The sequence below is a fragment of the Argiope bruennichi genome, chromosome 1, assembly GCF_947563725.1.
Source record: "Argiope bruennichi chromosome 1, qqArgBrue1.1, whole genome shotgun sequence".
Lineage (NCBI taxonomy): Eukaryota > Metazoa > Arthropoda > Arachnida > Araneae > Araneidae > Argiope > Argiope bruennichi.
The window spans coordinates 114,955,142-114,970,274 of NC_079151.1; the positions used below are offsets into that span (position 1 = coordinate 114,955,142).

General features: G+C 31.3%; 1 protein-coding gene across 1 annotated transcript in view; it reads right to left on the minus strand.

The window, feature by feature from the left end:
- Positions 1-3,930: 3,930 nt before the first annotated feature.
- LOC129963433 (kynureninase-like) overlaps positions 3,931-15,133 on the minus strand; it is an 86,793-nt gene continuing 75,590 nt past the window's right edge. The window contains exons 11-14 of the mRNA XM_056077797.1: positions 14,938-15,023; positions 12,045-12,278; positions 9,368-9,491; positions 3,931-4,180 (exon numbers count right to left, since the gene is read on the minus strand). Of these exons, the coding sequence (XP_055933772.1) occupies positions 4,167-4,180; positions 9,368-9,491; positions 12,045-12,278; positions 14,938-15,023 (458 nt within the window). The 3' untranslated portion in view covers positions 3,931-4,166. The remainder of the gene's footprint in view (positions 4,181-9,367; positions 9,492-12,044; positions 12,279-14,937; positions 15,024-15,133) is intronic.

The window sequence follows — 15,133 nt, forward strand, 5'->3', positions numbered from 1 at the left end:
TTATAATTTACTACTGTTTTTACATGTTTTGCTGTTGTTACATTTGAATACAAGTTGGTCACATTTGAATGGGCAATAAATTAATGTCTAATTAATGAAAACTTTGATTGTAATTGGCTAAGTAAAAGAAATAAATTAGTTTATTTTTATAATCTATCCTTTTGTGTTGACATATACAATCTTCTTAATGAAAACCTTAAAACTTCAATGATAAATAGTAAATTCACCATCTGTTTGAACACTAGGTGCTATATATTTTCTGTATAGTCAAAGCAAATAATGTGTCCTTAAGAATACTTTTTTGTTTATGTTAAAATTTCTTTGATATTTCGAGTATTATATGGTAGAGTTTGGAGTAAATTTAATGCTGGTGTTTGGTCATTATAGAAGCTTTCTATGCAAACGTTTACCTCCCATTCCTTTCTCTCCTGTGACCTTATTCCTATTAACAGTTCAGAGATAGCATTGTGCCTGCGTCATGAATTTAAGGAAATATTTATGTGTCTTAAATACTGTTTAGTAAGAATATCTAATATAGTAATACAATAAAAACCAAGACAGGTACAATGGAACTTTCAGATAAAAAAACACACACACACTTTTTTTAAAAATCTTTTTTATATTTGAGCATAAATTAGGATGGAATTTTAAAAACTTTTGCTGACTTCCTTCCATACTATCGGGAAGGGATTGGGATAAATCCTTAGTAAGTAAAATTTCTCCAGCCATTCTAGTTAAACATTTCTGCATTCCTGAATGTTAGTTGGCATCCTAAAGCGTCGATTATAGGACATTTCATCCAACCTTGTTTTTAGTTTGATGAGATGAAACTTGTGAAATTTTTATTATTTCGGATTTCAAAATACAGATCATTTGCTGCATTTTGCATTTACAATCCCTTCGCTTGAGGGCTTGCGTTGGGGTAGATTGACCCAACAGTGTTTTTAATTACCCTATTAAAGAGGTATATCAAGTTTCATGCAAATTGTTCTAGTCTTTTGGAAGTACAGGGTGGTTATAATTAAAGTTACCCTGTTGAGACCTACGTAGTGTTCGCTCTAGTGGAAGAATGTCGAAGAAACTTGATTCTTAGGTTGTATGGATCATGGGAAACAGAAATCTGCAAAAAAAAGAATTAGTTCAAATTTCAACCGCCAGGTGAGAAGGCGGCGCATAAAAAAAAAAAACAATTTGGAACTTAAAAACTTTATTTAATTGCAATATATTTTCAATGTGCATTCCATTTTCGTCAAGCACATGTTCAGAGCGTATTATGGCGTGTTCAATAGTGGCACGAAGGGTTTCTCGATCAATTTCAGCAACATGACGGGTTATACTTGCTTTCAATTCATGCAGAGTCCGTATGCTTCCTCCATAGACACGATCTTTCAGGAATCCCCACAACCAGAAATCACAGGGTTCAAGTCCGGAAAACGCGGAGACCAGGAAGTTGTAAAACTTCTTGAAATTACAAATTTATCTTCAAAATGGGCACGAAGCAATGCCGTCACTGGTCGAGCAATGTGAGGTGGTGCACCATCTTGCATGAAGACAGTAATCCCTAAACAATCTCGTTCTTGTAACGCAGGAATGACTTGCTGCTGAAGAAGGTCGCGGTAACGGGCACCCGTAACGGAACACCTTTGAGGGCCATGAAGCCTGTTTTCCTCAAAAAAAAAAAAAAAAAAAAAAAAAGAGGATCAAGAATGAAATCAGCAGTAAAACCACACCATACAGTAATGTAATCAGGATGTAGAGACTGTTCATGAACATCATTAGGACTTGCAGTACCCCATATGCGACAGTTCTGAGTATTAACTGCTCCTCCTAGGGTAAAATGAACCTTGTCCGACCACAAAATGTTCCAAGGCAATGAATTGTCAACGGCTATTCTGGCTAAAAAATTCTAGCAAATTGATTTCGTTTCTCCGGGTCTGCAGGATTCAGCGCTTGCACATGATGGATGTGTATGGATACTACTTTATAAGGGTCGAAGAACTTTTCGTACTGTAGACCAAGGGAGGGACAAATCACGTGTTACCGCTTGAGCACTTGATGAAGAATATTACGAATCAGACGTTCTTTCGACACGGCAAGAACGGCATCTTCCACAGTTTCATTTGAAATCCGTTTTCATTCTCTTCCTTGTACCACACCCAATTCTCCAGTCTATTGACAAATTATGTTGTTCTGATCAAACAACTTTATCAGTAAAGCTCTTCCTTTCTTCTCTAACGACATGGCAAAGAATGAGTTTGCGACAGTGAGTACTGGCTTTTTAAATTACTCTAAATTTGCATAATGGCCTTTATCGTACATGATAACCGCCATCTATCGGCCGAAATTTGAACTAATTTTTTTTATTGCATATTTCTTTTCCCCATGATCCATACAATCTAAATATCAAGTTTTTTCGACATCCTTCCACTAGAGCGGACACTACGTAGGTCTAAACAGGGTAACTTAAATTATAACCACCCTGTACTTGAACAAACATCAAATTCCTACACCTTGAATTGTATATGATTAATTTTTCTGCCATTTGATTTTTCTCTTGATTTGATTCTTTTCTCACTACTTAATTCAAACATCAAAATACTGTATTGCTCGGATTTTGGTTTTTTTTTCCCCTCATGCATCACAAAATCCACATCTCTTTTCTACTTTAAACTGCCTGTTAATACTCTATCTCATGAAATAGATCTCAGGGTCCATTGAATTGCAAATTCAGCAGTTTTCTACAGTTTTTTGATCAATGAAAATTTCCGCCTCGAGTACATAAATTTTGTCGCGATTTTCTCCTCATTCCCTTTTCTTTATCCTGTTCTAAAAAAGACTGCAGCGGTTCTATGTCATGCTTCAACAATATAATATCAATAACGTCGCGAGATGATGAATGCAATTTAAATGCTAAGAACAAATAAAAGTTTTGATTTAATTTCTGTGTAAAAATCTCTTTAGCAAATCCGAATTATCTAACATGTAGAACATTTGAAAATTGTCCAAATAAATGTTAAAGTTCTTGTAATATTATTATTATTTGCTAAGAACTTCGTGCATCTTCTAAACATGTGTATGCATTGTACTATACTCTGTTTCACCCTAACTTGGCAGTATTGTAAAAGGTAGAAAATGTGACGCTCCGCGTTGGGAAAAAGTTCCCCATCAATTCCGACTTTAAAATAGTTAAAATGCGCAGAAATTTATCAAATAATATCATAAATTACAGAAATCCTTTTTTTATCAATATGTATTTAAAATTATTCTCAAGTTAGAAGTGTTTATATGTTAAGTATTTTGTAAATAAAGCGAACGAATAAAACTAAAAGATTGACATAATGAATTCCACTTCGCCTAGAACCGGTCTTCAAGGTCAAATATTTGGCGCTCTTTTCTTTTACATCTCCGCCAAACATTCAGGTCTTGTAAAATATGATGATTTTACATTATCCTGTATTTGACGAAAAATCCATGCATATTTTCGTAGAAATGAGATCCCAACATTAGATAAAGTTTTAAAAGATGTGAACGATGATACAGATATCTTTTCGAAAAACATTAGTCGAACTACGCTTTACCGAATATTGAAAGATTTAGGGTTTTCTTTTCAGAAACGATGAAACGAAATGAAATAACATTAATGATTTATTAAAATAATGTATCAATAATATTAAAAAAATAATGAAAATAAGGAAACAATTAATTCTCCGATAAAGTGATAATATAATAAAGTAAATAAATATTTACTATTTGGCGAAAAATTTGCGAGATAAAGTTTCGCCAGTGATTTGCATTCCTAGTAACTTTGTACTTTAAAGTAACCCAGTTCCCCTGACAACGACTGCGATTCGGCATGCCTAGAATATACACTACTGCCAAGTTAGGGTGAAACAGAGTATAGTTCTTTTTGTTGAAGTATTGATAAAGACATTATTAAAAATCTATACAAGTTTATTAAAAATGTATATAAATAAAAAGGTAGAATACAATATACAAAACGTACACACACACACACACACAAAGAATATAAAATCTAACCATATTATGAAATCCCAATGTTATTTAAACTATACGAGAGTAATAAAAACAGGTAAAACTTTACAACTTGACATAAATGCCATTTTGTGAATGTTTGATCGGATTCTTCAACTTTTACTTAGCACAGCTCATTTTTCAGGATCTAAATTTGAAGAGAATTCCATAAATTAGAAAAAAATGTTTAAAGCAAATTATAATGTTTCCTACGTTACGTACGTAATGTACGTTATAGTAGAAACTTATAAAATGAGTTAAAATATTTTTAATAATATTTAATATAAATAGCAATTTAATAATATTTAATATAAAGTGATATAATAGAATATGCTTCCCAAAATTTTTAGAATATGCTTCTCAAAAATAACCCGAAATTTTTTTATCAATATATTTCATGGTTATCATGTTCTAAATATTATATATTTACTTGAGGGTCAACGCTCCTAATATTCTTACATTTTCTACTCAATTCGTAGCACACAAATGGTGAGGAAATAATTACTATTATCTGATTACATTGGCTAGAGAGAGAGACTCGTTTTAAATCTATTATGAGTGGAATAAAGTTTTAACTTTTAGTGGATTTCATAAAATTTAAGCGAAAATCTATATATATTCTCATAAGAAATTTATATTCACTTATGTATTTTTTTTCCCTGTTTTGTAATTTTATAAATTTTTATGCACTTTTAATTGACTTATTTAATGCGTATAAAAATGGAATTTCTAATTTCCTCGGTATGCTAAAGTTTCGAAATTTCTTTCTTTAATGCATTCTTGATGACAGTGCACGGCTTTATTATTATCAGCACTTAACTATCAGCTAATCCATTTGATTGGAAGTATCGCTTTGGAAACTGGGGCGCCATCTGGTAATAAATTAAAGAAAAAACTGATTTATAAATATTTATAATAATGAATAACAAATTAAAGACTTAAAATTAGAAAATGATTAAAATAACATTTCCATTCCATAATAAATTGGAAGTGGTAATACTTAGACTTCATAGCTAGAAAGCTCCATATACATATTTGCTTCAAAACGGAATATTAATATAACTAAAAAAAAAAAAAAAATAAATTACAGTTCATTTTAACTAAGTATGCGATCTTCAGTGTCTTAATTTAAAGAAAATTCATCAGTTTTGAATCAGTATTAGGGTGGCGGCTTTAACGACAGATACCAGATTTCTGCACCATTTTGAACTTGTATTTTATATAAATAAATAGGGTAACAATATTTGCGGATCAAAATAGTCTGTGTATTAATCTTTTTAAAAGTATTTGTTTTAAGAGTTGGCTTTCAAAAAAGGGAATTATCACATTTGAATTGCATAATCTATATATATTAAAATACTATTCCAATGCTCCTTTATTTTTTAAGAAATTCAATAGAACTCTACAAAAATTTTTTAAATACATTTTACACAAATGTTAATATCGATGGTTTGATTTTGATTTTATTGGAATAAATCCCACGATTTGATTTCGCTTCTTTAATGAGAGGGAATTATTTCTTTCTCCCCTAAAACTGCAATACTAAATATATAGTATTGCAGTGTTTGCTGACGATTTCAAGGGAAAATCCAATCCTCCACTTTGTCAATGTGCTTGTTAAGTTGCGTCATATTTGTTCCAGTAAGGAGAGTTGTAGTGTTTTATTCAGAAATAAGAAACATTAATTATATTAACATATTAGATAATTTCATACCGTGCTATATGAAAGATAATAAAAATTAATGAATATATAATGCATACTATTTTAACGAATCTGCTGATTAGTGGATGAATAGAAGTGCAAAGGCAGAGTTGTAGTGAATAGCATATAAACCAGTTAGCAACTACTCTGCACGAGCAATTGCTTTTGCATAATGGTTTAGTTACTGGACTGCACACCACAAGGTCCCATGTTCTATCTTCGCGCTTCTCAATCCCCTACATTGGTTACCTGGGACGATGAACATTCAACCTTCGTAATAGCTGTTGTGGCTCCATCTACCCTTAACCAAAGTCGTCAGACTCACTTGACGCAGCAACCACACACACTCGCTACTCAACTGGGTACAGGCCCATTAGACAACAGCTAAAAATACATCACCACTCAACAACCATATCGTTCGTCTCACCTCCGACTCACTGGAGGGAGACTGTAGTGAATAGCATATAAGCTAGTTAACAACTACGCTGCACGAGCAATTGCTTTTGCATAATGGTTTAGTTACTGGACTGCACACCACAAGGTCCCTTGTTCTATCTTCGCGCTTCTCAATCCCCTACATTGGTTACCTGGGGCGATGAACATTCAACCTTCGTAATAGCTGTTGTGGCTCCATCTACCCTTAACCAAAATCGTCAGACTCACTTGACGCAGCAACCACACACACTCTCTACTCAACTGGGTACAGGCCCATTAGACAACAGCTAAAAATACATCACCACTCAACAACCATATCGTTCGTCTCACCTCCGACTCACTGGTGGGAGAGTCTGTAGTGAATAGCATATAAGCTAGTTAACAACTATTCTGCACGAGCAATTGCTTTTGCAAAATGGTTTAGTTACTGGACTGCAAGCCATAAGGTCCTAGGTTCTATCTTCGCGCATCTCAATCCCCTGCAGAGTAATATCAACAATGAATTCACATTGGATATTTGAAGTAAGTATTACGAATGGGAATGAAAATTTGAGGACTGTTTATTAACAATGTGCATCTGTGAAGAGTTTATACTTATTACATGAACAATTTTGCATATGAAAATGATTTCTCTCTATATACACCACTATTACAGTGTCTCCGGAATGAGTAAGAGCCGAGTAATCTATATTTACATTTTAGAAGTCAATCTTTTCAGTTTTTAAAGATTCATTTCCTTCAGTGTCCTTACTATAGAAATTGCTTCATCTTTTAAGCTACAATTTCATTAGAATATTTGACAAAGTCATTATCACTTTTGTATCCTTAGTTTTTCAGAACATTAGATTCTTTCATTGCATTAGATTCTGAATTCTTCACTACTGAGTATTTGAGATTTAAATTTTTAAACAAATTCCGATTTATGTTGTTTTTGTAGTACTCGGAGTAATATTTTGAGCTAAAGAATTGAACAGAGTTATATAAAATACTATTTTTAATAAAGTTTCCATGTAGCATGGGATTTAAAAGTAAATGACATTTCTATAAAAGTATAGGACAGAAATGGGGATAAGTGAATCTGTATTTATAAAAGGAAGTGTTTGTATATCGCCGATATCCAGACAAGTTAATCATACTGACAGTCAAGAAATTTGGCATGAGGGTAGGTGGTTCAATGCATCTCGAAATCTTAAATTTAAAATTTAGTGTACATTTATTAAAATTAATATTTTTTGTTCATTTTGAATGCTTTTTTTTTTTTTTTCCATATCCGCCCCATCCCATAATAGGATTTCTAATGATCACAGAAGAAAAATCGTTTCATCAACTAAAATAGCAAATAACTGTCTTTTAAAAAATTGTTTTGACCTTTAATCTAATTTATTGAAGTTTAATAAGTTTTTAAAATCATTTTCCGAAAAGTTTTTAAATTTAAAATGAAAATTTCTGCAGTCACACAGTTTGTTTCCATTATCTTTTTCAAATTTTTTGGGTGATTATTTAAACATTTATCTTTAACTTAAAACAATAACGATCAAAATACCTTTATTGCTTGATTTTTAATTATTTTCCAGATAAATTGAATGATTTTTTCCCTCTGATCCGGTCAGTGCAGAACCAAAACGAAGATTTGTTTATTCATTAATTTATCATATTGCCAAATTAGTAAACCATGGATCATAAAATTTAAATGTACAAAGCGCTTATGTGGATGTAAAATCTTAACGAATTTATTAATCGCCGTTCGCAACAGCTCTCAATTTTAGACTGTATAGGTGTTTGGTTACGCGAAAAGTATGGGGCAACGATTTGTTTTTCTTTTTTACTTAAACAGTTTTAGCAAAATGAGTGAAATGAATGCAATTTCAATTATAAATTGAATTTAAAATCAAGTTGCATTAATATGTTATCAGTGAAATTTAACTTCAACAAAAGCATTGTAAAGGAACTCGCTTAATTGTAACCAAATTATAACGTAATATTTTAGAGTCAAAAACACTGGTTCTGCAAATGGCGAAAGATATTGGCGCATATCTTTACAATGGCGCAAAATGGCGTGCGGTAGAACATTAATAATGTATCTAGAAATCAAACACTGATGCGAGACAATTTCTGTCTAGGTACAATGGCTGTTGGGAATTTAGTTGATGTTTTCCCATCCCCCCCCCAAAAAAAAAATTAAAGATGAGTTTTTCCGATTTCCCTAAAAAACTGGAAAGGGGTGAAGGGTAGGTAATCACTAATGACACATCTAGAGGTCGCAAGATTTCATATTAAATTAAAATTTTTAAATCGATCATGGTTAGAAGTGACGAAATTTGTCAGGGAATTCACTAAAAAACAAATTTTTTTTGTACATCATTCTGAAGCTTTAAGTTTGCTTGGTTTTGGATTTTGATAAGATTGATCATTTCACGGACAACGCATTGCGAGTACTGCTAGTGTTATATAAAGAACTGTCAAGTTCCACAATTAATGTGCTTTGTACAAATCTGTAAATATTAAACAAAGAGCTAATTCAAAGAGTGGCATTTGAGTGCCAAGAAGTGTAAAAAATATAACAATATAATTAAGAAAAGGAAAATAAATTTTTCGTCAAACATATGACAGTTGACCGTATTATATAATCAGTTTTTCCTTATCAATGATAAGTTTCATTAAAAGAGAGCGCTTTTATTGGCAAGCTATCGAAATTTTCATTATTTTCTTCAGCATTATCTTGGCTTCCGTTATACATTTTTGTTAACAAATTGTTTTATGTTTTTAACTTGTAATTGCGAGAGCTTAAAATTTTATAAATTTTTATCTGCTAACATCTATCTTAAAGAGGATTTTTTTTTTCATTGAAAAGTTTATTTAAGAAATATAACTTTAATTATTCATTAAATTCGAGATATTTTTCACTTCAAGTTTTTAAGCGAAAACATTTAATTACCTTGTTTTCACACTTGCTATTTTTTCCTCATTTATATTGGTATATTTCATACTCTGAAATATATATATTTTTCTTTTATGAAGAGCTTTTACTATGCTTTTCGATCGACAATTTCTTTGACGATTCTCTATCTTTATTCAGAGAAGTGGAATGTTATAGTGTGATTTGGGAATTGGATGCAAGGATTTGTTGTACAAGTTAAGTTTCATCCTGGATATAATGTAGCATACAATAACGAATGTAATGTAAAATGCAATACTTACGTTCACTGCCTAATTCATTGTCCCAAATTTGCTTAAAAATATGGACGAAATTGCGAACTTCGCTGAACGTATTGTATAAAGGCACAGGGGTAATACGTATGACGACAGATCTTCTTATATCACACTAAAGGAAAAATAATGAATATGTAATATACGGTTATAGAAACATATTCGCAATATCTACACTGCGTAAAAAAAGTAGAAGGACAGTGTCTTTTTGCCAATTAATATCTCTTATTTTCTCCTAACTACCAGATATTTATGCAGATTTAGTTTAATGACACTTGTTTTCATTTTAGGCAAAAATTAAACATCTACCCCTAATATTATTAAGAAAATTAGTATATATAATTTCCGATGCGTAAAAAAAGTAGAAGGACACTTGCTAATATATTTAATTTAGTAAGTTGTTCTTTATTTAAATAGTGATTTTGTACTTTGTTTATCCTTTTCTGTCAAAAAAATCTAATTTGTTTAAAAGTTACGTTGTTTCTCCTTTCTCAGAAATGCCTAAAGGAATACCTTTGAACAATTTGCAAAAGGGGCAAATTTCCGCATATCAAAATGATAGTAAAGGTGTCAGAGAGATTGCTCGATTGTTGCAGGTGAGCCCCAATACAGTTTTAAACTTTATCAGAAATCCTTATAAAAATGGAAATAAAAAGAAGACTGGTAGACCGAAGAAGTTAACACCACGTGATGAAAGAAAACTTGCTCGTGTGCTGAAGAAGAACAAAGGAAGTGTTTCAAAGGCAAGAAATCAAGCAGGACTTAATCATGCGACGAAACAAACAGTTTACAACTATATTAAAAGATCTAAAAAATTCATTTTCAAAAAACTTAAACATCATCCTAAGTGGAAACAAGCTCACATTGATAACCGTTTAGCGTGGGCTAAGGAGCACATGTCCTGAACTACAGAATGGACTTCTGTGATATTTTCCGATGAAAAGAAATTTAACTTAAACGGTCCAGACGGATATCAGCACTACTGGCATTGTCTGGGAACTGAAGGCGAATACTATTCAACACGACAAATGGGAGGAGGGAGTTTAATGTTTTGGTTGGCTGTTGGATACGGAGGAAGGACAAGTCTGGTTTTCTTAAATGGTAGGCAAAAACATACAGACTACATTCAAGTACTGAATTCCGAGCTTCTTCCTTATGCCTCTGACATGGGGGGTGAATAGTGGAAATTTCAGCAAGACGGAGCTTCCATTCACACCGCGACTGGAGTCAAAAATTGGTTCCTAACAAATAATGTGGATGTTTTACCATGACCAGCCAAAAGTCCTGACCTTAATATAGTGGAAAACATTTGGGCAATGTTAGTTCGTCGAGTTTATGCTGATGGAAGGCAATTTAATTCGCAAATTCAGCTTCGAGAAGCATTGAATGACTCGTGGGACAATTTTTGTCAAACTGAAATTCAAACTCTATACAATTCACTTCCAAGCAGAATATTTGAAGTTATAAAGGCCAATGGGAAGACCATTCCTTATTAAAGTCACTATTTTTTCATTCATCATAATGCTGTCCTTCTACTTTTTTTACAAAGTTTCAAAAAAGAGAAACTATTTTTGTTGCCATTAATATTTTATGTTTGAACATCATAATTCTGATGTTAAAATTGTATTTTTGAAATATTTGTTAAATGTTTCTAATAAAAAATTTTAATAAAAATAAAATATTTTTCGGTTATTGTTACAAAATCAAGTGTCCTTCTACTTTTTTTACGCAGTGTAGTAGTTAAGTCTTCTTAAGGACAATCATAGAAGGTGGTTTTAATATCTAAGAATATAAAAAGAAATTATTGCAATAGTATTTCTCGCTTCTTTGTTTCATGATACTCATCACAAATCAATTGACAGTTATGTGTGCATTTCCAGTTAACACTTTCTGGGAAATGATAAGGATGTATGCATGTTCTTTCACTCATTTAGATAACAACAGATTAGATGCCAATATTAGTCTGTCTCATAATTCTTTTGTAGTATCAAAACTGTATCAAAAGTTAGTGTTAAAAATAATAAACGATAATTTTATTAAAAATTTAATGTCGAATTCCAACAATAAAATCAGAAATGATTAGGTATTGAAAAATGTCAAAAATAGTTTAAATCAAATATTCTGAAATACTCCAAATTCTTTCAAAAGTGCAAGTTTTAAAACAGGGGATTTGTCTAATTAAATATGTTAAATCTCTGACGACAGGATTAAAATATTTGAAATTCAACGTATCCAGAGCTGAACAATCAGTTAAATATATTCTGTAGTTAAAATTGTTTCCATAGTAATAAAAATAAATAAATAAATATCTGAGGTTCAGCTTAGAGTCATCTTCCTTAACTGGATTAAAGTAACTCATTAGCGATTTAGAGATATGATCTATGGTGCGATATGATAACATTATCATATGATAACATTATGTACTTATATTTAATAATTAATATTATAATTACAATAATATAATGATAATACCTATACTTAATATATTTGATAATTAATATTTAATAGTTATAATTAATATTCAGTTTGTATAAGCATTTTGCACATGCACATTTTCATATAAATTTGATACATGCATTAAGCAATTTCTGCTATATCGGTATTCTACTAGATTTAAATAAAGATCTAAAAAGAGTTAAGTCGCATGTTTATTTCTTTTACTACTTACAACTATCCCTTTTGCTTTTAGCAACGTTTCGCAGGCTGTTATGGGGACGGATGAAATCACACTGAGTTGGGACCCCCTATTTCTTGGGTTGTTGGGAGTGATGATTCGAATGTGAGGTTTCTCTGGATGAGTGTCTTCGTATTGCGGCAGGTGCTTCCTTAGCAGGTATTCCATGTACCCTGTGAGAAGTCTTTGTTTCGCTCGAAGTCTTTCCAGTCCAGCTTCTTTAAAGACCTGGAATACAAATTACAAGAACTTCTATATCTGTACTTATAATAAAGCTCAATGTGTGTGTGTGTGTGTGTGTGTGTTGGCGCTCTACAGGCAAGGTCATTTGACATACAGCTATCAAATTTGGTACATGTATACCTTAGAGGTCGGGAATGTGCACCTGGTGTCCCTTTTTTTGAAATTTTAATTACAATTTTAATTATTAATTAAAAACTAACTTTCCCGCCAAAAAAATCTTCCATTTTCCCCACCGCCAACTTTTCCGCCAAAAAAATCTTCTATTTTCCTCACCGCCAAATGAGTAAGGCTTCAGCATTTTTTTTCTCCCAACAGTAATGAGGCTAGGGTTAAATGTTTTTCGGCGGATTATTTCAAACGATTCTGTTTATTTTCTTAATGTTTTATGCATTTAAAATTAAACATTGTTAATTAATCCATGTTTCAGATTCATTCTGAAGTACTTTTGAATTAAAATAACACAGAATAAAGAAAATTAAAAATGTATAATCTGCATAGCGTTACCCCAACTGACGTAGAAAATTCACGCATTTGCATTACCGTAATTGGCGAAGAAAATTCACGCCTGCGCATTGTGTTCCGATTGTTGCCATGACAACCATTATCAACGGACGATTTAAATTATTTTTAGGTTAGTTGCATGCTTTTGTAAGTAAATTGTATTTATGTTAGTTATATATTTTTTGTACATGCTTATAGTTTTAAGTACATCGTTTTTTAAGTAGTTTTTTAAAACCCGTTTTCGACCGATTATTTTAAACGATTCATTTTATTTTTTGAGTGTTTGATGCATTTAAAATTAAACATTGTTAATGAATCGATCTGTTCCTGATGAATCTGAGAAAATTTTGTTGACAAATTCTTGAGATATTACATAAATTAAGAAAGATATTCTTATTATAGTGCCCAGAAAGTTTAAACGCTCAGTGACTCTGTTATCAGTAATCATATTATAAAAAAATGCTTTGTTTCAGTAAAAATATATTATTATATTAATTGTAGATTAATTCTTTCCACTTTAATTTAAAGCATAAATTCTACGGGAGCTAACAGAAAATTAGAGAGATACATATTACGTTATGATTGAAGGCCTTTATAATATTATGAGTGAATTATATGACTATCAAAATTTGAAGTTTTAAAATATTTTGATGAAGAATCTATTAAAGTAGGAATTGCGTAAAATATTTAATTATTAAAATTTAAACGCACATTAAGATTGGCGAACCAGCTGGTCGCCAAAGGCGGCTAGTAGTTTATAAAACGAACAAGATCAGGTTTCGATTTAAAACTTGTATTCTTTTTAGAGCTCATAGAAACGAATAATCCATAATCTATTACTTAGATAAATATTATTTATCAGTCGTGGCGAGTGTCTAAAATTATTTTTTAGTTTTCATCTATTTTTTTGAATTTTTGAATAACAAAATAAAACAAAATAAATATTTTAAAAATTTCATTTTTCAGTTATGATTAAAAAATTCATTATTCAATTTCTCAGTTCCTTTTACCATTTTACCAAGTCACAATTATCTCTAGCATAAAAGTTTGTATAGCATCAATAACAACATTTTCATTCAAGTGTTTGCTATCGTAGTACATATCTTAACTTATCTTTCTGTTTAGCATTCGATTTCTTATTCTGAATATAATCATCATTGCGTGGCTTTCTACTGTATTTCATTCTATTAAATCTTCAAAATGCCTTGTAGGAATCCATGACCGGAATATAACAACCCTGATATACCTTATGTAAAGTGATCTTTTCTTATTTCTAGCATATCTTTTCTCCACATACTTTTCGATTTTATTCTTTCGAGAGCAAGCTAGGATATGCATTAAAAGCTGTTACCATTCTGTTTGATTAGCTGTTAAATTACATCATTTGTTTGTCGAGCGTACTTGAAAGTTATACTCAGTCCCTGTGCTGTTTTCTTTGATGTAATTACTAACTAAGCTAATGGAAGATAAATTATATCATTTGTTGATCAAGTGTACTTGGCAGGTTCATTCGGTCCCTATACTGTAGTCCATGGTGTAACAATTAGCTAGCTTAATCACTTAAATGGTTAATCTATTAGGAATTAAGCAAACGGGGAAAATTTCTAGAATTCAGCAATAAGGGCAATCCTGATATTTCCGGATAATTCAGCAATCGTGATAATTCCGGAAGAAATCTTAGCATGTGAATATTCTTGAAATGGAATTATATGCCAGATACAGTGTGTACATTTAGCAACAAGTTTCACTATCTTCTTTCACCAGTGTTTTTATTTTATAAAATTCCAAAAATTTCCATTTAAAACATTCGGAATGCATTTAGAAACATCAAAAGTAGGATGCCTTCACATGATATAGAATCGCATCACTTCTCTTAAAATCTAAAAAAAATTAAAAATGTTTTCAGATGCATCAGCGAATTAATTTTTTTCAATGAATAAAACAAAGTTTTATAGCATTCAAATAATTCTCAATGTTTCGAAAATCAAATAAGTTTTTTTTATTTTTTTTTTATTTTTCTTAATAGTTTGCTCGTCAAATAATATTTAAATATATTTTACAGTCTATAAATTAGGAAATATTGTTGCCAATATTAGTAAAAAGCGAAATAATGGGGGAGGAGGGGAAAATGAAAAAAACCTACCTCAAGATTGGCTAACACCATGGCACTTAGAAAAGGAGATGGGTTGCTGAGCTTGAATCTATCTGCACCTTCTGCCGGTGTAAATTCTATTGGAATATTTACATATTTTTTGTTAAAACTGAACAGAAAAAATTTCTACAATATTAATGTTTCACATAATACCACAAAATGTAAATAGTTAACTCACTAATTAACA